Source organism: Lycium barbarum, chromosome 8, assembly GCF_019175385.1.
Source record: "Lycium barbarum isolate Lr01 chromosome 8, ASM1917538v2, whole genome shotgun sequence".
NCBI classification, from domain to species: Eukaryota; Viridiplantae; Streptophyta; class Magnoliopsida; order Solanales; family Solanaceae; genus Lycium; species Lycium barbarum.
This window is the reverse complement of record NC_083344.1, coordinates 72,672,018-72,696,658: the sequence shown is the minus strand read 5'-3', so window position 1 is coordinate 72,696,658 and position 24,641 is coordinate 72,672,018. Positions and strand designations below refer to the sequence as shown.

The following is a 24,641-nucleotide window of genomic DNA, read 5'->3' as shown; positions in this document are numbered from 1 at the left end:
TTGGATTCATAGTGAGCCGAAGAAGCATAGAACTAGATCCTACCAAGATCAAAGCAATCCAAAAGTTACCTCCTCCTAAGATGAAGAGAGAGGTCATAAGCTTCTTAGGAAGGTTGAATTACATCGGGCGATTCATAGCTCAGTCCACCATCATTGTGGAACCCCTACTGAAGCTTTTGAAGAAAGACACACCTACAAATTGGACGAGAGAATGCCAAGAAGATTTTGACACCAGCAAGAGATATTCGTCTAATCCACCAGTTTTGGTACCCCCTAGGCCCGGGAGCCCACTTTTATTATATTTGTATGCATCAGATAATGCCTTTGGGTGCGCGTTAGGACAGTACGATGAGAAAGGCAAAAACAAACGTGCCATATATTACTTGAGCAAGAAATTTACTACATGTGAGGCAAGATACACACTGGTGGAAAAGACCTGTTGCGCCCTGATGTGGGTGGATCATAAGCTGAGGCATTATTTGTCATCATATACTACCCACCTTATATCCAAAATGGATCCACTAAGGTATATCTTTCGCCAGCCCATGCCTGTTGGAAAGTTGGCCAAGTGGCAAATACTTTTGAGCGAATTCGATATAGTGTGCATAGCGCAAAAAGCCGTCAAATGACAAGCATTAGCTGATCTCTTAGCCAAAAGTCCTATGGATGAAGATCTCGAACCCCTTTGAATCCATTTTCCAGACCAAGGAGTGTTGGCTATCGAGAAAGAAACAGTAACACCTTACACCCGGTGGAGATTGTTATTCAATGGGGCCGTCATCTATAAAGGTTCTGGAATTGGAGCGGTCTTGATATCAGAAATCGGGAAACATTACGCGATGGCCGCAAAGCATAAATTCCACTGTACCAACAACATGGTGGAATACGAAGCTTGCATATTGGGTCTGAGGATGGCATTGGATATGGACGTCAGCGAGCTGTTGGTCATAGGAGACTCTGATCTCCTAACACACCAGGTACAGGGCGGGTGGGCCACTAAGAATGATAAATCTTGCCATATGTAAACCTAGCACAAAGATTGTGTAAGAAGTTCAAGAAGATGGAATTCAGGCATACACCAAGGACTCAGAATGAGTTTGCCGATGCTTTATCCACCATAGAATCAATGATCCAACATCTCGAAAGTAGTCATATTGCCTCATTGGAAATCAGTCTGAAAGAGGAGCACACCTATTGTTCTCACATGGAAGCCGAGCCAAATGGAAAACCATGGTATAATGACGTCAAGTTGTATTTGGAGAAGCGGGAATATCCCGAAGACATTGCGAGTAATCAAAAGAAAACCATCCGAAGAATGGCCAATGGTTTCTTCCTAAACAAAGAAATATTGTACAAGCAGACCCCGAATTTGGGTTTGCTCCAATATAAAGACGCAGCTGAAGCCACAAAGATGTTAGAAAAAGCATGCGCCAGGACCTGTAGGCCTCATATGAATGGTTTTGTGCTAGCTAAGAAAATACTCCAGGCATGATACTACTGGATGACCATGGAAAGCAATTGTTGCCAATTTGTACAAAAATTTCATCAATGCCAGATCCATGGAGACCTGATCAAAGTCCTGCCCAGTGAACTCAAGCCCATGAGCACACTTTGGCCATTTTTCACTTGGGGTATGGATGTCATCGGACCAATCAAGCCCGCTGCTTCAAATGGGCAACGATTCATTCTAGTTGCCATCGACTACTTCACCAAATGGGTGGAAGCAATGTCCAACAAATCAGTGACGAAGAATGTAGTGGCTGACTTTGTGCGAAACAATATCATATGTTGTTTTGGCATACCCGAGTCCCTCCTAACGGATAACGAGGTAAATCTAAACAGTCACTCGATGAAGGACATCTGTGAGCATTTCAAGATCACTCATAGGAACTCCACGGCCTACCGGCCACAAATGAATGAAGCTCTGGAAGCAGCCAATAAGAACATCAAAATGATATTAAGGAAGATGACGGACAACCATAGAGGTTGGCATGAAAAATTGTAATACACCCTGTAAGGATACCGCACAACAACCCGCACTTCAACAGAGGCAACTCCTTACTTGCTTGTTTATGGTGCTGAAGTCGTCATAACTGCCGAAGTCGAGATACCTTCCCTCAGAATCATTCAAGAGGCAGAATTGGACACTGCGGAATGGGTTAAAGCCCAATACGAGCAATTGGATTTAATTAATGAAAAGAGGATGGTTGTCGTATGTCACGGTCAACTATACCGACAAAGGATGGCGCGAGCCTTCAATAAACGCATCAGAGAGCGGATTTTTCAAACAGGGTAGTTGGTGCTCAAAAGCATATTCCCACACTTGGACGAGTACAAGGGAAAGTTCGCCCCTAACTGGAAAGGTCCCTACGTGGTTCGCAAAGTGCTCTCCGGAGGAGCAATAGTGCTAGCAGAGATGGACGGGCAAGAGTGGCCCAAGCTAATCAATACAGATGTAGTCAAGCGGTACTATGCCTGAAGACGCACCTCCTCAGTTGCAAAGTTTGTTTTTCATTTACTTGTAATAGTTTGCTTTCATTTGCTTGTATTAGTTATTCCTTTGCTTGTAATCATTTGTAATAGTTAGAACAAAAAAACAAATTACCCCCTTTTGTACTATGAACTACACAATGACCTGACTTTCCCAAAATGGGATACGTAGGCAGTCCATTTGGGACCCGGTCACATTATTAGTAAAAACCAAAACTAAATTACTTTATTCCGAACTACGTTCGACCTAATTCCTACTGCGACAGGATACGTAGGCGCTCTTTGAGCTTGGTCGTACCAAAAGAAAAACCCATGAAACCCCAAAGAAGCCTCGAGGAGGATTTGGATCAAGCACGAAGAGATTGCCACATATGCCCGACCGGGGCAGAATTTTGAGAAGGTCTTAAAAATTCGTACCACCAGCCCGTTACAAGAAACAACAAACCCAGAATTCCAAACTGGGGAAACAATTTTGAGAAGATCTCAAAATTTCTCACCCTCAACCAGTCAACAAAATTTGATCAATTCAACACAAGAGTTTGCAAAGCGAGTAAGTTCAAACTGGGGCAGAATTTTTGAGAGGATCTCAAAAATTTCGCAGAAGAGAAGGAGCCATTAGCCATTCGGGCAGTAAAGGAGGGAATACTTCTCGTCCAAAGCGCATGTCATGACAATTAACTAGAACAATTTATAGAAATTTGAAAACGCATTTATTTCCACAAAATAGTTTTATTTTGTAGCTAACGATTTATGAAAACAATTTCCCTTGCATGATTAAAATAAATCCATCTTTCGAGTACCAAACCTAAGAGGGATGGATCCTGAAGTTGGCAAAGCTGGTGATACAACCAAGGACATTGAAATGGATCAACTTTAATAGGAAACTAACTTTTGTTGATGAAGGCCAGTTGGGTGCAGTTTTCGCTCCAGTGAGACAAGCGATATAAATCCGGTCAATTGGTTGCAGTCTTCGCTACAAAGGTCAAGCTATGTAAATTCAGCTAGTTGGGTGCAGTTTTCGCTCCAGTGAGTCAACCGATGTAAATCCAGCCAGTCGGCTGTAGTTTTCACTATAAGAGTCAGGCGATGTGGATCCGGTCAATTGGGTGCAGTCTTCGCTACAAAGGTCAAGCGATGTAAATTCGGCCAGTTAGGTGCAGTTGTCGCTCCAGTGAGTCAGCCGATATAAATCCAGTCAATTGGTTGCAGTCTTCGCTATAAAGGTCAACCGATGTAAATCCGGCCAGTTGGGTGTAGTTTTCACTCTAGTGAGTCAGGCGATGTAAATCCTGTCAATTGGTTGCAATCTTCGCTACAAAGGTCAAGCAATGTAAATCCGGCTAGTTGGGTGCAGTTTTCGCTCCAGTGAGTTAGGCGATGTAAATTCGGTCAATTAATTGCAGTCTTCGATACAAAGGTCAGGCGATGTAAATTCAGCCAGTTGGGTGCAGTTTTCACTACAGTGAGTCAAGCGATATAAATCTGGTCAATTGGTTGCAGTTTTCGCTACAAAGTTCAAGCTATGTAAATTCAACCAGTTGGGTGCAGTTTTTGCTCCAGTGAGTCAAGCGATGAAAATCCGGCCAGTCGGCTGCAGTTTTCACTATAAGAGTCAGGCGATATAAATTCGATCAATTGGTTGCAGTCTTCGCTACAAAGGTCAAGTGATGTAAATCCGGCTAGTTGGGTGCAGTTGTCGCTTCAGTGAGTCAAGCGATGTAAATCCGGTCAATTGGTTGCAGTCTTCGCCATAAAGGTCAAGCGATGTAAATCCGGCCAGTTGGGTGCAGTTTTCACTCCAATGAGTTAGGAGATGTAAATTCGGCCAGTTAGTTATAGTCTTCGCTTAAGAGTCAGAGTGATGTAAATCCGGCCAGCTCGATTGCAATTTTCGCTCCAGTACGTCAAAGCGATGTAAATTTGGCCAGTCGGCCGCAGTATTCGCCCCAAAAGGTCAAAACGATGTAAATTAGGTCAGGCGGCCGCACTGTTCGTTTTCAAGATCAATCACGATGTTGCCCAGCAGACGGAAAGAAGATTGGCAGCCACTAAACAAGAAGTAGGCTGATTCAATCAAATCCAGAAACATGTGGAGCAAACGTGGAACTTTTTCTTACGCAGTCGATCCAGATAGGGTGCCCATGAGAGTCAAGCTCTCCAGCCAGGACTTAGAAGACCGCTCCCACCCATGCTCAGCCATACAAGATTTCTTACTTGCTTGTTTGTTTTATTTTTGCCTTCTTTGAATTTTCCCGCAACCGGTCGGGCACACACCGACACACATAAAGGCATTCCTGCATAAGGGATACCCTTTTCCTCCTATTGAGTCGAACTACAAGTGTTGGATTCCCAAGACTGGGGATATGTAGGTGACTCAACACCAGAGATTCAGTCACTCTCCAACCAATCACTCCGGACTTCCCAATTTTGATAATCGGGAAATTCAAAATTTGCTTAAATTTGCAGTTAGAAGTCTAGATTGAGTCGAACTAAAAGTGGCCTGAATTTTCATGTGACCTGAGATATGTAGGAAATCTGGAGACTAGGGTCCGGCCATATATTTGAAAATTGCACAAAAAGAGAGGTAGCCTGAGATTGGGTCAGTCAAAAATCAGGGTAGTCAAATTTCGTTGCTCAGAGATGGTCCCTCCATCCCCGAACACCGAAGGGACAGTTATTGACACCTAATTTTTGACCTCTTACAATTTATTTTAATTGTCCAAAGTCCTTGAATATCAAACGGAGCAAAATGTGCATTTCTTACGGGTCAAAATGATTTTTATGAAATTATTCTGATAATATTTTGCCATTTCATTTGGCAAAATAACTTCAGTAATATTATGAATCATTTAGGAATTAATCTACACATTTTTTTAGTTAATATAAAATATTTGCTAAATTTTATTACCAAAAAATCAATTAGCAAGCCTTTTACTCCGTTTAATTCAAGGAAATTTGATTAATTAAATAAGTCAATCTTTTTACCTCTAAAAAACTTAGTTTTTCTTCCTTGAATTTTGTAGGAATTAATCATAGTTTATCATGTATTTAATTGTGATTAATTTCACAAAACACTACTTATTGTGTGGCTAATAGTGGCTATAATTGAAATAATCAATTGTCAGCCAATTATGACCATAATTGAAATAGAAAATTTCATGGCTTAATTCAATTAAGGTCACTTTTGCAGAATTAGCTTTTAATTAGCCAATTTAGTTATAATGTAGTCCTAATTTAAATATTCAATTAATGGACATTATTTAAATTTGGTTACTTATTTAACTTTTTCATATGTTCCCCTCCATATACATATATACGCAGATATACACATGTGTTTACATATACACATATGTATATCAGGTATACACATGTGTCAAGTGGGCTTCCCTTTATTTCCTTTTCAGATTGGCCGAGTCTAACCCAATACAGAGCCAAACTAGGCCCATTAATATAAATATATATACGCACATCCTCAGCCAAACAGACCCCTTAAGGAGTCATTTGCTTTCAACCCAGGGTTTCAGCGCCGCCACCCCACACCCTTTCTCTCTCCTTGCATCACTATGCTGGAAACGGCAAAGGAAAGGGCCCACATTGAGTTTTAGGCTATTGCATGACTGAAAATGGCAAGAACATTTATTGCTCTGCTATTTTTCACCTGTTTCCATCGATGTGCCACCCAAACAAGGTATTGTTCCTCTCATTGTTTGCTTTTTCTGCATCATAACATTCAAATTAGTACGAATCCTTAATGGATTTTGTCTTACCCTCGTTTGAATTCTCGAATCCCATTGGTTCGTGAAGAATCAAAAGGATTGACTCGACTTAGGTCAAATCGGACCCTTCGCTGTTTTTTTGTTTCCAATCTGAGTCGTTGAACGTAGGAACTAAGGGTCTCATCCCTAGAATTTGTAAAGTCCCACATCGAATTTGGTTAGGGTTTGGGGATTTTTGGGCTTCTATATAAAGAACCCCTAATTCACACAATTGAGAGACCGAATACCATCTATAATCACACAAAAAAACTCGAGATACCTAAGTTTTGGCATATTTGCTTTGAAACTTTAATTTTCTCGAGTTAAGTTTAGTTTTTAAATATTTTCTCTTTGTTCTTGTTTGTGTGTGGCTTTGAGCAATTTGGGTTTGAGGACCAAAAGCATCTTCCAACTCCATTCTCGACGACGGGATGCACTTCAAAAAGGTAACCCCCTTTATTTTTACTTAATTTTTACTGTTTATGTCTTAAATTGCTATTATGCGAGTTTATTTTCCTAGTAAATTAATTTTTAGTTTAAGTTTGTCTTTAGTTTAGGATTGTTTAGGTGTTAATCATGTTATTTGGTTATTGTTAGTCTAGATTAGTGATAAAGGTTGTGCGCTTATCTAACAGTATGGAGGGACCTGGTTGTGTACCAGTTCCCTTACGCAGTGTAGTACGAGAATCAACACAGGATTTTTACGTGGAAAACTCTTTGCTCAAGGGATTAAAACTCACGACCTACCCTAGTAGGATTTCAACTCCACTACACGAGCAACTTCGGGTTACAACTCTATCGTAAGCTAGGAATTAACTCCTCTAATCCCTCACCCTTACAATAACGCTTATACAACCTAGGAACTAACCCCCGTAGTCCCTCCTCATTTGCAATGCTCCGATTGCAAGCACCTCCACTTGACAAACTCTAGCCAAGGACCACTAATATATCTAGACTAACTCTAGCCTAGTGTACCACTCAAAATCTTGTGGAAACACATTTCCAGCAAGTACACTTTGAGACTTTTAGATACCTACAAACAGCTTCTAAACAAGAAGAGTAGGTTTTCAATTTAAGCACAAATGAACAAAGATTTACAACAGCGTAAAGAACATAGTCTAAACTCATATCAGCATCTGGTTCTTCAGCTTGAAAGTAACTTTGTTCTTGAGAGATCTTGAGAACTTGTGTCGGCAGTTTTGCACAATTTAGATTTGGTTCTCAAGTCTACTAAATATGTTCCCATCATGTTGTATATATAGTGAGAGCATGTGGGGTGAGAAGAGACCACTCTTCAATTTTGACCTAAAGCATGGGCCAACTCATAGATGTATTTATGTGCAGTAAGTGGCTCGGCTTTACAGCTGTCTCTGCCGACAGTGCAAGGTGAACAAAGAGCATATTACAGACCAGGTCACTATCTGGTTCTGAAAACAGTTTAACAATCATCAAAAGCAAATGCACTTGGAACTATCAATTAGTTTGTTTACTTGTCATGTTTATGTGTTTAAACTAGATTGGTTGTTCATAACGTGTATTAACCCTATTTGTTCAAAGTAAGATTTAAAATCTGGAATCTCTATTTGATCCAGTCAAAGTGCTTACTTGTTTAAATTAGTTGATGCATAGTTTGCTAATCATGCCTAAATACTTGACATTGGTTTCTGTTAATATGTAAAAGTTATTTATTTGCTTGTTTGAGATTAAGACTTATAGTTGTTGGCCATACATCAGAATGCTCACCTGTGCTCCGAGGTCCAATAATCTATACTATTGATCATGTTTGTTTTTCTTAAAACTATTTGAGTCTGTTGGGTTCATGATCTTTGTTAATCATGATTATACACTTAATTGATTTTTAAAAGGTTGTTTGGTATATGTTTGCCTCTTATAAGTCTGCTGAATCATATTTGTGGTTAGATATGGTTTGGTCTGTGTACTTAGCTAAACTTTATGTCACTAGTTGAAGGTTGCAACACTGTTTTAGAGATGCTACATATGTTTTTAAGAAAGTCTTTATTGTTTGCTGCTTAATTGTATCTGTTACTCTAGATAATAATAAACACTTTATATTAACCTGTAGTCGATCTTTGAAACTGGGGTTATCTGAAAGCAAAATGGTGTCCTATGGTATTGAGGTTTTTGTTTGCTTTTCATGTGTGATCTGCTTAAAAAGCATGTGCCCCTCCTACTTAAGTTTCTGAGTCAATTGAAACTTGTTGTTTTAAACTGCTTACACTTAGCTTATAGATGGTCAAAATCTGTTATACTTGAATAAATGGAATAGGCTTAGGAAGTCATTAATAAGAGGTGTTCACTTAAATATGTGGGATTATAGGTGTGACTAACCTAGGACCAAGAAAAAGGGGACAAGACTTAGAGTTTCTAGTCAAACTCAGTCAAGTCCTTCTCCATTTTGGTTGCTGGGGTTCCCCTAGATGAAATCATATATTATGAGACCCTCTAGAATAAATAAGAGGATTAATATACCCAGGCTATGCAAGTTTGTTGAAACAGTCCCTTAAAATTTAAGTTTTCATTTCAAAAAGAGTGTAAAAATCTGTGGTTTTCCCATTTAGTAAAGCTATGTGTTTTATGATGCTGGGTTGATTTCCATGAAAACCCCATCCCTTCTTCCCTTGTATGTTGATGATATATGTGTTGTATACTGGGTGTATACAGAATATACATGGCTTGTAGACACTTTGGTGTATACAAAGTATATTCTGTATACCCTTTGAAATAAATTCTGAGACCTGTTTGTTTATGCTAAGTTTGGGCCAAATCTACACCCCCCCCCCCCCCCTTTTAGTATTCACTTTGTGGGCTTGCTCTGATTTTAATATCACCTAGTTTCAGTGCTTGACCTGTTTGGGCCTAGTCATAGCTGTTCCTTATTGGCTTTGAGGAAATTGGACTAGTTGTTTGTTTGAAACTTGTTAAGAATATATATGGATTGTGTATGCGTATCTGTGTTTCCATGTTTGCTTTAATGTTTTACTTAGTCTTTAAATTTCTTCTTAGTCTCATAATATAGTTTAGATACTTTCTAACCCTCAACTTCTTTTCCCCCCTTGTGTGTTCGCATGTGAAATGTCGTAGGCCGCTTGGGCCGCTCCTTTGCATTGAAACCTATTGGGCCTGAAGCCTTACAACACTGTTTTTTATCGATTCCGCATAACAATAGAAAAGGAAGCAAATATTGGTGAAGAAGGTCCAACCATGGGTGAAAATGGTTACTGGTGGGCTTAGGTAGGCCCATCCGTCCAAATTCTTATCCCTTCTTTCTTCTTTATTTATATCATGTATGTGTATGCATTGCATATATAAACAAACTGTATGGCATATTGGAACCCTATTGAAGTTAGAACTTAGGAGAAGACACTTAGTATATTTAGGAAGTCGCATAAAATGTTTTCAAACTCGACTGAACTTGAAACTTGCATGAAACTGGTACTTGATTGGATTTTCTCAAAGTCTAAAACTGGTTCACCATTTTCAGATAAGACCAAACGATTTTCCTAAGACGACTGAGTAATAAAAGAATTTGGGCTTTCTGCCTCGTGAAATCTGGTGACAAAATGGCAACATTTTGGGCTTTGAGCCCGTTACTGAAATCTCAAATTTATTAATTGGACTTTGAATATGGTTTGGGGTAAAAATGAAAAATTAGAATTGTGAGGACTATTTTTTTTATTGTGTTTGATAAAAGGTATTTGTTCAAATTCGGTTAAGTTGCAAGAAAAAGGGCCTTAAAATTATGAGTTTTTCCAGAAAAAAATAAAAGATTTTCGGTATAAACTTGGGCTAACTTTCAGAACAAGGGAATCAGACTTTGGGGCTAAAATCCCAAAACTTAAGGGATAAAAACAAAGAGTATACTTGGGCCAAATTCAAGGATAAGAAGGCTTTGGATGAATTTGAGTTGACATGTATGAGCTTCAATTAATATCATGGGCTAAATAAAAACTTTCAAAAATTTTCTATATATACATAAATATAATTATCAAAAGGGAGATACACTCCATATTTTCATATATATAATAAAAACCTATAAGTACTAAACTAATATTATTTTGACCAAAACAGTAGTGACTCTACTTGGGAGAAATCCCAAGTTTTTCTTGGTCCGGCAATAAAGTGAGTTGAACACTTAAGCGAATTTTTTGAAACCAAAACCCCTTTTCCAAGGGCACTTTTTGCCCAAATTTTGAATTTATGACTAAGCATGGCTGTAAAATAAACATCTTAGCAAATAATCACAATAATCACACATTGAAGCTTGTAGGTCAACCGTATTCTACGGATCCTTAATACTAGGGTGCTTAAAACCTTCCCTAGGGGATCACCAGAACCCTTACCTTGAACTTTGGTACTAAAAAGGATTTTTCTCTCGCTTGAATAAACCCTTTTACTCGGTTTTCCTAATTTTCCTTTAATAAATTAGGTGGCGACTCTAAAATACTAAAAATCCATTAAAGCACTAACAACCTCGTAGTAGCTTTTATGCACCCGTGTAAAAGTGAACCGTAACACACGTGCAACAACATCCTGGAATTCCTGATCAAACATGGCATCGGGGTGAGTCTGGGCTGGCCCTTCATCTTCCCCGACTGCTTGTGCTCTCTCGGGCTGACGCTCTGGAGAAGCTGAATTTGCTCACCTCTGTCCAGCCACATGAGCCTCACCCCTGGCCGGTGCACCTCCACGGCCTCTAGCTCGGCCGCGACCTCTTGTCTGTGCTCATCCTATAGTGCCTTCCCTAGCAGCTAGCTAAGGCACTCGTCCCTCGCGATTGTAGCTCGTGTCCTCACCATCTGTGAGAGAATAAAAGCGAATCAGATACCAATAAGAGGAAACCAGATACCAATTTGAGTAAAGTAGCACGAAGGAATCAAAGAATGTGAAGTTTCCTAAATGTCCCGTAGCCTCTCGCAGATAGGTACGGAGCTCATCGTACCAATCCGCAAGACTCTACTAGACATGCTCTTGTACTTATAGACCGGGTAACCTAGGGCTCTGATACCAACTTGTCACGCCCCAACTAGGGGAACGTGCAGGCACCTACCACTTCCCACTTTGGTAGGTGAACCCGTCCCTCATTCACAACTAAACAAAACATAAAATAAATCCAATCACCCAGAATTACATAATAATAAGTCTAACATAAATAGATAAATATAACAAGTGCGGAAGATACATCCAAATCCAAAAATGTGGTCTGAATAGTACAAGAGCCACTACATAATGTCTAGGAATATACAAGTCTCAAATATCCATAAATACTATCTAAATGATAGAGTATAAAGACAGGAAATAGATAGAGTCATTCGGGCAGCGAATCCATCTAAGTGCTCACCCTGGAATGCTCGTTAGACGGTCTCGGGACTCAATCACGAAGCGCAGAAGTCGATCCGGTCACAAACTCTACACTCAGAAAAAAATGCAGCAAGGTAGAATCAGTACAACAACATGTACTAAGTAGGCATCATAGGCCGACAACAGTTAGATAATCATATATATAAGAAAGAGACTGAAAAAGTATGCACGCTCACAATCAGATATAACTCAACACAGTCCAAAGTATCAAATCTAGTACCAAATCACCAAGCCAAGTATATTACCTCAAAATCCACTAAAAGTCTAAAACGCAATCTCAAGAACCACTATCAAGTACACGTATCGCCGAAGATCAACCAACAAATCCAATACAATTCCATATGTAAATATGAGATGAATGCAATGCAAATGCAGTGATACACACACGCTTCGGGCGGAATATCTCATTGCCTTGACAGTCATGACCCATGGAGGACCGCTAAGTCCATGTACCTGCTGTGGCGCACAGCCCGATCCAATAGTCAATGTTGCGGACCATACAACCCAGTCCCAGCCAGTGTTGCGGTACGTGCAACCCGATCCAAGTAAGTGTTGCGGCACGCAACCCGATCCCAATATATTTATAAATGAGTGAATGCATGATAACAGTGCCAACAAGAATATATGAATCAATGGTGCCACACATGGACACATATCTCAATCACAATATTATTATCATAACCTTTCTTTCCCTCCCAACAACCTCATTCATGATAAAGATGTTCTCTGAAACATAAAGTAATCACCAAGCATCAACTCTACAATCAGTCACGTGGTGACAAGCCAACAACTCACAAATAAGCAATAACTTAATAGAACACAATAAGGCGACAAGCCAAAGTCAACAACAGTACCAACCTAAGCATTCCATCACAACTCCATACCCGAAGGTTTACATGATTTCTCTAACAATCACTAACTCTACACATGATTTGCTAATCTAAGTCTAACCAAAAGGTAAGTTGTAACCTACCTAGAAAGCCGAACATGAGCCACGAACCGTCACACCTTGGCCTTCCCTTTCATAGAGCCTCCAAGTACTCAAAGTCTATTCATAATCGAATTTTATATTAAAAACCACGAATAACAACACCCATATTGCTATACTTCTAGTTCGGTCAAATTCTAACTCAAGGAATTGGGGAAACGGGCCCATAAGGGTAAAATGGGAAATTGAAGGATGGAACATGAAATTCAAGCTCTAGGTGATCAAACCACTAATCAATTGCTAAAACAACTCAAGATTAAGCCTAATTCGGATTTAAAGCAAAACCCCCAAATTTAGATATGAACCCTAATTCTTCAATCCTCAAATTAATCACTAATAATGGAAGAAATAAGCTTAATAATAAGGAATGCATCAAATTCTATGGTTATACTAGTCAATTTCACCATCAATTTTCATTTTAGAAGTCTAAACCCATTTCAAGAAATTTATCATAAGACTCATCTTCTCTATTTTGATCCTAGTGATTCTAAGCATGGATTAGGGATCTAGGAAGGTAAATGATGAAGTATAGGTTCATAGATTTTACCTCCAAGAAAATTCAGTCCACAAGTTGATCGATTCTCCCAAAGAGTGCTTAGAAAGTAATGAAAAGAAGTGATAGGGTTTTAACTTGAGAAACAAAATAGAATTCTGCTTGACATCCGCTGCAGGGGTAATACGCCCGCTGCAACGCATCCGCTATGGCTCCCAAAGAACAACTACAGCGGCCTACTCATAAATCTCTCAGCCGCTGTAGTGGCACCCACTACCGCTACTGTGAGTCCGCTACGGTGGTTGGTCGATCGTTATGGCAGCTCGCCACAAAGTCACAACACCTGCTACAGCCGTCAGCTGTCAGCCCCTCGCTACCGCAGGGCTGCTGCGGCAGACACCAGACATCAAAATATTATTGGTTTTTGGACAATCTCCAACCCGAAATCCAACTATCACCCGAGGCCCCACAGATACAAAACAAATATGCATACACACAAAAAAACAGGCCACGAATTCAGCTGCTGCCTCAAAATTTCCAACGGAGGTTTATTTGACCAAGTCAACCCCCAATGGCCTAAAGTCAAGTTTCCAACCCAAGTCCTAAAACGCTCCCAATTGCATTGGGAATCGAACCAAACACACTACTAAGTCATAAATGACCATCCGGACATCTCGGAATAAACGGAATTCTGAAAAAGGTCTGTTTACCCAAAAGTCAACTTTAGGTCAAACAAATCTCGCTTTAAGGCTCAAAACTCCAAAAGTCACTCTAAAACCCACCCGATGACCTCGAAAAATGGTCAATAGCACTATAACGACCAATCGGGTCGTTACATAAGAGAGGCAATTTTTGCATTGAGTGGAGAAAGTGCTAGTGGACCTGATGGTTTCATAGGTATGTTATATCAAAATTGTTGTGATATTGCTGGAGATGATGTGTATGGTATTGTCCTAGCTTTTGTTGATGTAACTGAATTGCCAAAATCCATAACTCATACTAATTTGGTCTTAATTCCTAAGAAGTAGCCAGTTCAAACTTTTTCAGATTTAAGATCAATTAGTCTCTCTAATTTCATCAACAAGGTGATGTCTAGGGTGGTCCATAGGAGGATGGAAAAGATTTTCACAACACTAATATCTCTAAATCAATCTGGCTTCGCGAAAGGAAGAAGTATATTTGAGAATATCCTACGCACTCATGAGATAGTTTGAGATATTAGAATCAGAGGTAAGCCTGTTAATGTTGTTATCGAGCTAGATATGGCCGATGCCTATGACAGAGTCTCACAAAAATATCTACTTCATGTGTTGAGAAGAATGGGATTTGCAGAACATCTAATCAACTTGATTAGAAATCTGACTGCTAATAATTGGTATTCAGTGCTTTTGAATGGTCAAGATACAAGGGTTTTCACTTCAACTAGAGGTGTGAAGCAAGGAGATCCTTTGTCTCCAGCATTATTCTTATTATCAGTAGAGGTATTGTCTAGGGCACTGAATTCATTATTTGAAGATAGTAGATATATCGGGTATGGGATGCCAAAGTGGACATATCTTATGAATCATCTAGCTTATGTTGATGATACTATCATTTTTGTCTCTGCTGATACATATTCATTGAAGTGCTGAATAAATATGAGCAGACGTATGGACAATTAATAAATAAAGGTATGAGCTCATTTTTTGTTCAAGGTTGATCCAGACATTGAGTAAAATCAATGGTTTTTCAAAGGGAAAATTCCCTTTCACATATCTAGGATTTCTATTCTGAGCTTATCAAAAAGGTAAAGGATAGACTACATTCATGGAAAGGAAAGTTACTACCTTATGGAGGGAAGGCTATTTTGATTAAAAGTGTCCTTCAAAGTATGCCTATTGATCTTCTATTAGTACTTGCACCTCCTAAGTGTGTGATTAATGTATTGAAAAAAAATTGCTAAGTATTTTTGATGCAGCAAAGAAGATAAGAGAAGTAGACACTGGGCTGCATGGCATGGTGTGTCTTTACCAACACAGGAAGGGGGTCTTGGGTTCAAGTCTCCGTTTAGTGTATCTGATATTCTATTTGCTAAGTTGTGGTGGAGATTCAGAACTACTGTAACCCTGTGGGCAAACTTCATATGGAACAAGTACTGCAAAAAATTGATTCCTACTCTGGTTCACTGGAAGGGAGGAACTCAAGTATAAAAGAAAATGCTAGAAATGAGAGATGTTGTGGAACATGAGATATGGTGGGAAATCAAAAGAGGATACACTAATGTGTGGTATGATAACTGACCAAACTGGGGGCATCATGTAGTTCCTATAGAGTATCCTATAAATGAAGAAACGGTTGATGTGATTGATTTAATAGAGAAAGATGGCTGGAAATATGATTTGTTGATTCAATCTTTTCCTAATGATATTGTGGATCATATTAAATCTGAAATACACATTGATTAGTTACAAGGGACTGGTGATAGACCTTGGTGGATGCCAACAAGTATAGGACAGTTCACAATGAATAGTGCCTGGAACATGTTGAGACATAGGGAACAAGAACATGAGGATTAAAAGCACGTGTGGATTAAAGGGGTACCTTTTAAAATTTCCTTTTTTCTATGGAGACTTTAGAAGTTTAAACTGCCTACTGATGATAAATTGAGGAGAATGGGAATCCCTATAGTGTCTAGATGCTATTGTTGTGAGAATCCTTACCACCGGGAGACCTTTCAGCACTTATTCCTAATAGGAAACTTTGCCTCAGAGGTGTAGAAGATCTTTAAGGAAGTAGTGGGTATCCAAATGAGCATGGTACAGATTCATCAGGTGGTTAGAAATTGGTGGAAAGCAAATTGTGCTGAGAAATTCAAGCCCATTCTGTATGTAGTCCCAACTATGATCACCTGAGAGCTCTAGAAGAGAAGGAATACCATCAAGCATGGAGGAAGAGTAAGTTTGAAAAAGGTTGTTCATGAGGTTAATATTAACCTTTATATCTAGCTAAAATGAGACATCCTTGGTTTAAGAATATCCCTTTCTTATGGCCCGATTTGATTTTATTTTTAGAAGGATATAAACCTTTTCTATGTACTAAAACTGTATACCGGAACTTCCCTTTGAGAGTTGGTATAAGTGTAACATTGATGGAGCTTCTAAAGGGAATCCAGGACCTAGTTCCTTTGGATTTTGTGTGAGATATTGGAATGTTAACTTAGTCTATGCACAACGGTAGAAAATCGGTCAAAACACCAATGTGGTAGCAAAAGCAAGAGCAATTTTGGAAGGGTTAAGGTACTGTGTGGAAAAGAAGTTACATCCTTTAACTATGGAAACTGACTCTTTGATGATAAAGAACATAGCATATGGAAGGTGGGAGGCACCTTGGTGTAGAATAATGGTGGATAGGATAAGGAAGCTGATGGAGGGTTTTAATGTGATTATCCAACATGAATTCAGGGAAGGCAACTCATTGGCTGATTTTTTGACTAACCTAGCTTTTGTTTTTGCAGGTACACCAATAATTACATCCTTTTCTGAATTGTCTTGTGCAGGGAGGAAATTACTTAACTTAGACAAGCATCAAGTCCCTAATTTAAGGTTCAGAAATGGAAAGAATATTGGGTACAATGATATGCAGGATTGACTCTATAACTCAAAAATTGCTATGACTACTAATGGTGGTATTTGCTTTAGGCTCATCCCATTGTAGAATTAAGAATTGATGGGAAACAGAGGAAACAACATTATCAACAGTACTCAGATTACAACGAGGGACTTTACATCATATCCCTATATTCATGACCTAGATGAGATTACTGTTATGTTTGTTTTAAAGTTAATATCATCTGAACTTTTAGATGGTAATAATCGAACACAAATATGCACTAAATTCACATAAATGCAAAGAATGAGGGGAACTTTCAGACGCTGAAAGGAGGATACAACTATATTCCCAGCATATAATAGAGCTGTTCAATTAGATTTGGTACCCAGCAAACACGTGCAAAGATTTTTCTATAGTAGGGTGCGATTCTAGTCCATCTAGCTCATTAGACCAAGCACATAACATCATCAGTACTAGATTATGTTGATTCGAAGTGGATGGAAGAAACTTTACCTGAAAGGACAAGATCTGGCTTTCTCAGAGATTCAACTCCATGGCAATGATTTTCACGACATCTATTGAGAGTTTGAGATGTGAAAAAGTGACCAAAGCTGCGAGGCTAGCATACAACCTTTGGTGAAGTCTGATTGAAGCGTCTGCGCCGCTTTTGACGATAGCCTTCTGGCGATAACTTTCCTAATCTGCTTTTGATGTTTGTTTGTTTAGTGGTCGGCTGTCCAGCTACTTTTTGTTTTGTTTTTTTCTTTTGTTTTGTTTTGGCTTTTAAGATAGTTGCTGCTTTTTTGTGGCTTTTATTGATAATATATATCCACTAAGTATTCTTAGTGGTTGATTAAAAAAGATTATTTTATTCCTATCTGTGGGTATGTAAAGTTATGTTCCATTTCTTGGAGTGAATAAGACAAATTTTTGATAAATATTATATGAGGGTAAGATTGTAGGTTCAAGTCCCAGCGCACCATGAGGATGAGACATCAGGTTCGAGTGTTGATGCACTGTGATGATAAAATATTGGGTTTGGGTCCTAACACATTATGACCGAACAAGGTTTTCTGAGGTTACAACGGCGGGTTCAAATCCAAAAGCACTATAAGGGTAAGAATCGAGTTTGAATCTTAATGTATTGTATGATAAGATGTTCGGTTCGAGTGCCAACACATTATTGCCTAACAAGGTTTTATGAGGTTAAGACATCGGGTTCAAGTCTTTGTTCACCATGATGATAAGTTGTTGCATTGTTGTCCAAGGGCATTATGAACTAACATGCCTCATATGGGTAAGACATTTGGGTCGCGTCTCGATGCACTATATTGATGATATAATGATGATTAAGACAAAATGTTCCCTTTTAATGAAAAATCATGAAGGTCGTCCCACTGGATTTGCTCATTTGCTGAAGCAAATATGGGAGCGATAGATCAAAAGTTTTAACAAAGACTAAATAATTATCAGGGTCGTATGAAAACGTGGACGTGACAAAGGATGAAATAATAATTGTCACCATCATGGTAATTATAAAAAATAAGAGACCATTAAGGGTTCTATGTCACGACCCAACCAGAGGGCCATGACGGGCACCCGGAGCTACCTTACCGAGCACCTCTGAACATGCATCTCATAATCATTTCTAGGTGGACCACAAAGATATCTCATGGGCGTCATACTCTTTAAGGGCACATACTACAAGATAGTGACACATCTTTATATAATCATCAACAGCTATGCCCATAAACACAAGCCAACAAGGCTGCCATAATATAATACAACAATATGAACTGATATCTATATGGGACTTCTAGCTATACACATCTGTCTACGAGCCTCTATATAGAATACAGGAATCCGTGAAGACGGGGCAGGACTTCTCCATGCCCAAGTATATATATATACACAAGAGTAGTGCTAATAAACTGCAGCTCCGAAACAAATGGAGTGCTCTTGAGACTGCTGATGAAGCTCCTAAGGGCTTGGTCCGTCTACCTGTCTACCTGCGGGCATGAACACAGCGTCCACAAGAAAGGACGTTAGTACGAATAATGTACTGAGTATGTAAGGCATGAGTAACCACATAATGAAAGTATGAAGATAACATAATATAAAGATCAACCTGTGCCTGTAAATGCCTTTTTAAGGCGGATGTCGTGCATGCTTATCTTTTTAAAAAAAAAAGCTTTTCCATAAATAGATATATAGTATCCTGCCCAGCCATTGAGGCTCGGTGTTGTATATATATAGTATCTTGCCTGACCGTTAAGGCTCGGTAAGTATCTAAGTTACACATATATAAATACATATAACATGCACGAGAGCCCAATTAAATGTTACTATTCGATCGGAGTGACGTAAGGTCGGTAACCTCCGATTTATATTATGGAGCAACCATCATCGCTATATCTCATCTTGAAGGAACAATTATCATAAGGTGAGATCAACAACAATGAATAAAATTAAGAAATCATGAAATAAGCTCAATAATCTCATAATAGCATTAAGACTGTAAACTTAGGAATCTCTAGAAATGGGATCATCATCATCATCATTATCATCATAGGAAACATCTATCTTTAGCAATAGAAGAACTTTGAGAATCATGAACTTCTTGTTTTTTGGGAATAAGGATATTATGGAAAACATGTATGGGTTCATAAGAAAAGAATCATGCCTTTAGAAGGAAAGGGACTAGCCTTAACATACCTTTTCGGCCGCCTTAACTTTAACTACTTAACGCTTGTCCTCCCAAGCTCGTAAGTCTACATTCAACAGAATTCATACTATTGTTAGGCTTATTGTCATGTGCTTATCTTAAGCCTTCAAATTACTTTAGAATATGCCGAAATTCGGCAGCATCTCCCCTATATCTTCTACTCTCTCCAATTTTCAAAACAACTCCCAAAGTACAATAAAACATCAACAATTCCATAATCAAAAGATTACATTCAAACTATACTCAATTCAATGCCAAAGCTTCTTTTCATAATCAATCCATAACAACAACTTCATACAACCCTTTATATACCCGTATAAGATAATTTCTTAACATCATTATTATCCCTCATAACAAGATTATGCTCAAAACATACTAATAATTATAACTCAAGTTAATTCACAATTCAAAATATCATCAAATGCATATTTGAACTTTTCCTCCAATTTTCTTCTCCTCAAATCTTAACATAATTACCGAACAAACTCATAAACATAAAACTAAGATGAAATCTTACCTCAAAATTCAAGAACACTTCAATTCCATGGTTACTTCACCTTAAAAATACTCACCCAAACATCTTCAAGAAGAGGAGACAAGTGTAGACCTCACTTGGAACCCTTAACCACTTTAACCTTCACTTTGATCCTTGGTTTGGGCTTGGAAATATGTTTGGAGAAGTTTCTAGGACTTCTTAGGACTTGAGGCTATGTTAAAAATGAAATAAAAATTACCAAAATTGTCATATAAACTTGTAGGAATATATGTGCATGTTGTGGAAGTTAAAGGAAGATTCTAGAGGACTTGGGATATGTTTAGGGAGGTTTGGATATTGGATGAATGTTGTGGGAAGTTCTAGAGAGGTGTGGAGATGAGTAATGGTGAAAAAAATAAGGAAAATGATGAGTTAGAGGGGTATTTATAGGTGTGTGGGTCCATTAGGCTCTATTGGGCCAAATTAGTGGGCCTTAAGTGAGTTTCTAGAGAATTCGCGTAGATTCGCAGGCTTCTGGCAGCCCGTCTTAAAACGCCCATCACTCCCTACTCCAATGTCAACATGACGAAAGGTTTGTTGCGTTGGAAACTACACTCGACAAACTTCATTTTAAGCTCTTGAAACACCTTAAAACTCCTGATATCCCAGGAGATATACCTCTCTGAATTTGACCCACAATTTCTGTCCAAAATTCTGCCAAATTTTTCCCAAATTTTTGACAAACTTATTTTCTTCGATTTGCTCGATCCTAGAACCTTTAGACACTTGCTTAGCATTTGTTAAGAGCACTCCTTAACCTTATAAGGGTTCCACGACCTCTCCGAGCTTACGTTGGTTTGCGAATGACGTAAAAAATTTCGAGGTGTAACATTCTCAGAGATAATCCTTCAAAAGGTGAAGATAATGTTTGCCATAGATGTGGTATGAAAGGACATTAGGCATGTAACTATTGCTCACCATTTTGTCAAGCTATATCAATCCTCTATCAAAATAAAGGAAAACAAAGTGAGGCCACACTCGACCTTTCAAAATGATGTTGAGGCAGGGACATATGAATAATTATGATAAAAGTTAGGGCAAAATAACAAGCTTATATTGAAAAGTCATGAGCCATGTCTAGATGATTATAATTCATTGCAAAAGTGAATGTGGTCATATAAAATATATTGTTGAACTCAGACATGCTCATGTTGGATAATACCACAACTCACCTTCAGGAGAGGTTTGAGAGAAATAAAGAGAATGAATATCATTATGTGGTTGCATGAATATGTCATTGGTCGCATATCTGTTATACGTCAAAAATATTTTGGCAGGCCTCATTAAGAAATATTCAAGGGCATAAAAGTCAATCAAGATAAGGATCTTGTCTAAATAATTTTGACCATGACTATAATGACAATGACATTCTCTGTGAAAGAAATATTCATCATTATAATGGATGGAAACACACATGGATGTGAAAGGTTACCCACCCTTTCATGCAGCTTGTACTATACAAGTATTAGTGTGGTCGAATCACATACCACAGTAATAAGGAGTTTGCGCGTCCTAATGATTTTATTATTTGACATGACCTTTTGGGTCATCTCGGATCTAATATGATACGCAAAATAATTGAGAATTCACAAGAGTATGCATTGAAGTACCAGAAGATTCTTCAATTTAAGGAATTGTCTAGTGTTGCAGGTTCCCAAGGAAAATTGATTATTAGATCATCAACAACAAAAGATAGGATTAAATCCCTTACATTTCTATAATGTATATCAGGTGATACATGTGGGCTCATTCACCCTCCATGTGGACCATTCAAGTGTTATATGATTTTGATAGATGTATTAACCAGGTGATCAAATGTGTGCTTCTTATCAACTCGCAATATGTCATTTGTCAGGGTGTTGGCTCAATTAATAAGATTAAGAGCACTATTTTACAATTCTTCTTGATAATGCCGATGGTTTAGCAAAATCAATCATCAAGAGCCTCAAGTTAATAGCTAGACCGTTGCTTATGAAGACCAAAATCTTCCCTTTTAGTGTTAGGACATGCTATTCTGCATGCATCTGCACTTGTACGTATAAATCTAATAAGTTGTTATAAAACCTCCCCAGTACATTCGCGCTTCGGCATGTATATTGGTTATGAACTCCTTCTATTATGTAATATATGACATTCATGACGAGAGATCTATTTACAACCAGATTTTCTGATTGCCACTTTGATGAATCAGTTTTGCCAACATTAGTGTTAGAAAATAAGCTGTAGAAAAAGGAGACAGATTGAAATGCATTATCACATTCTCGTTTAAATTCTCGTACAAATCAGCGTGAACAAAAAGTTCAAAAGATAACTCATTTGCAAGATATTGCAAATCAATTGCCAGACGCATTTGCTGACCCAAAACAGATATCATAACGTTCAACATAACAAACTATAGTTGCTACATCTTCAAATCATACAAAAATAATAATCATTTATGAAGCTAGTCGAGAATGTGTATGGTTGAGATCAATAACTCAACACTTTTACAATTATGTGGTCTTTCTTTGAAAAGAAGATTTCAATAATATTGTATGAAGATAATACTGCTTGCATAGCTTGATTGAAGGGAGGATACATCAAAGGACACATAACAAAGCATATTTCACCAAAAAAAAAATTCACACAGGATCTTCAAAAAAAATGGTGAGATAGATGTTCAACATCCGTTCGAGTGATCATCTGGCAGATTTGTTCACCAAGACATTGCCAACATCAACTTTTGAGAAGTTAATCCACAAGATTAGAATGCGTCGTCTTCGAGATATCAAATGATGTTCTTATCAGGGGAGTAAAATACGTGCTGCACTCTTTTTCCCTTAACTAAAGTTTTGTCCCAATTGGATTTTCATAGTAAGGTTTTTGGTGAGGCAGCTCTTGACGCGTATTACAAGATGTGTGTACTCTTTTTCCTTCACTAGACTTTTTTTCGCAGTGTTTTTCCTATTAAGGCTTTAACGAGGCACATTATCTATGGACATCAAGGGGAATGTTATTAAATCCTCTGAATATGGATGCCCATTCGGAAATTCTTGTAGTTTGAAGAATGCTCTTTTACACTATTATAAAAAGATTGTCATAGTCTTGTGAATGACATACTTGAAGACATTTGAATACAACTTGATGGAAGAAACGTTCTCTCCCTCTCGAAATTGTTGTCTATATATCTTGTTTTATATTATTTCATTTGCTCTTAATTCACAATATTCTTGTCATTTTCCCTAATTGTTTTGCAAATATCTGACACATGCACAAACTGACGGGCAAGGGTAATATAATTCAATAAGCCCTGACTTATAGTAAAACCTAACCATTAGATTTGGTTAGTAAGAATACTCTTTGTAGCATAACTATTGGGATTCATCCGAAATTCCTTAGAATGTATAGACAAAGATGGAGACTCTTAGGGGTCGTTTTGTAGGATAAATCAGAGAAAATAATAGTATTAGTTTTGGTATTTCTAATCTCTTATATGAAGCACTTTTACGACCTATCTATAACTAATACTCCCTCCGTCCCAACAAGATTGTCCTCTTTTGACTTGGCACAAAGTTTAAGAAATGAAAGAAGACTTTTGAAATGTGTGGTCCAAAACAAACCTTAGATATTTGTGTGACTGTAAATCATCTCATAAAGTTAAATTATTTCTAAATATAGAAAGGGGACAATCTTTTTGGGACAGACTAAAAAGGAAAGTAGGACAATCTTTTTGGGACAGAGGGAGTACTTGTATAGTTATATACCCTATTTGATATTATCCAATGTATAACTAATACAAGAAAATCATAGTATTAACATACCATAATTTATATCTATATTATATTAAAAGCACGAAGGGCCTTAGAAATATTGATTGAACTTTTTGCCCTTCATTAAAAGGCTCTGCAATAGACAAAATAGTATAGTTCTATAATCCTATTCTAATTCCAACAGGACATAACACTAAAACACGTATTACCTAGATGTAGATGAACAGTTCCATTGTACTCACACAAAGCAACAGAAAACACATATATGCAGATCTTTTTTGAGGTAACAATTTCCGTCCGTTTTAGTATCATATTTTTCTATAATTATATGCTTGCTGGTTGATAGATTTGTCCTCTTTATTAGCTTCAATTTTTATTTGTATTTATGCATGCTTGGAAGAGATAAGTGTTGATATAAAGATTGAAGGGGCGCTCAGAATACGGTCCTACGACTATAGTATTTGTGTTCAGTATGAATTATATGACTATATCTAGCATTTATGCGCTTTAATATTTCTTCTTTCTTATATATGAGATTGTTTCTACGCTAATTTTATTTATTAGTTGATTGAAGGGGCGCTTGGAATAGGGTCCTGTAGCCCCCTTTCAAAAGGACTATAGTATTTGTGTTCAATACGAATTATATATAACAATTAGCAGGGAATTTGCGACGCACATACATAGGATGTAAATTCTAACAAACATTGAAAATTTGCTGTTAACATTGTTTAGTTTGTCTTTTGACCAAAATTTCCAGCATACATATTATTTCAAATTTTAAATCGCTACTAAAGTTTGCTGTGAATATGCTAAGGAATTGTAAAAACCCGGAACTCATGAGTTTTTAGGCGAAGGGCAAAAATTAAAGACTAAGAATTTGAGGGGCAAAAATTAAAGACTAGTGACTTTGAAGGGCAATCCGTGCAAAAAAGTGATTGT

The 24,641-nt window shown here is 38.0% G+C and overlaps 2 protein-coding genes across 2 annotated transcripts; both read left to right on the top strand.

Moving 5' to 3' along the window:
• The first annotated feature begins 1,060 nt into the window (after nt 1-1,060).
• LOC132607874 (uncharacterized) lies at nt 1,061-1,492 on the top strand. The gene has a single exon (XM_060321949.1). The coding sequence runs from the start codon at nt 1,061-1,063 to the stop codon at nt 1,490-1,492; it is 432 nt and encodes a 143-aa protein (XP_060177932.1).
• A 15-nt stretch (nt 1,493-1,507) lies between these two features.
• LOC132607873 (uncharacterized) lies at nt 1,508-4,198 on the top strand. Its single transcript, XM_060321948.1, has 3 exons — nt 1,508-1,985; nt 3,991-4,049; nt 4,136-4,198. The coding sequence occupies exons 1-3, from the start codon at nt 1,508-1,510 to the stop codon at nt 4,196-4,198; spliced, it is 600 nt and encodes a 199-aa protein (XP_060177931.1).
• Nucleotides 4,199-24,641: the final 20,443 nt, after the last annotated feature.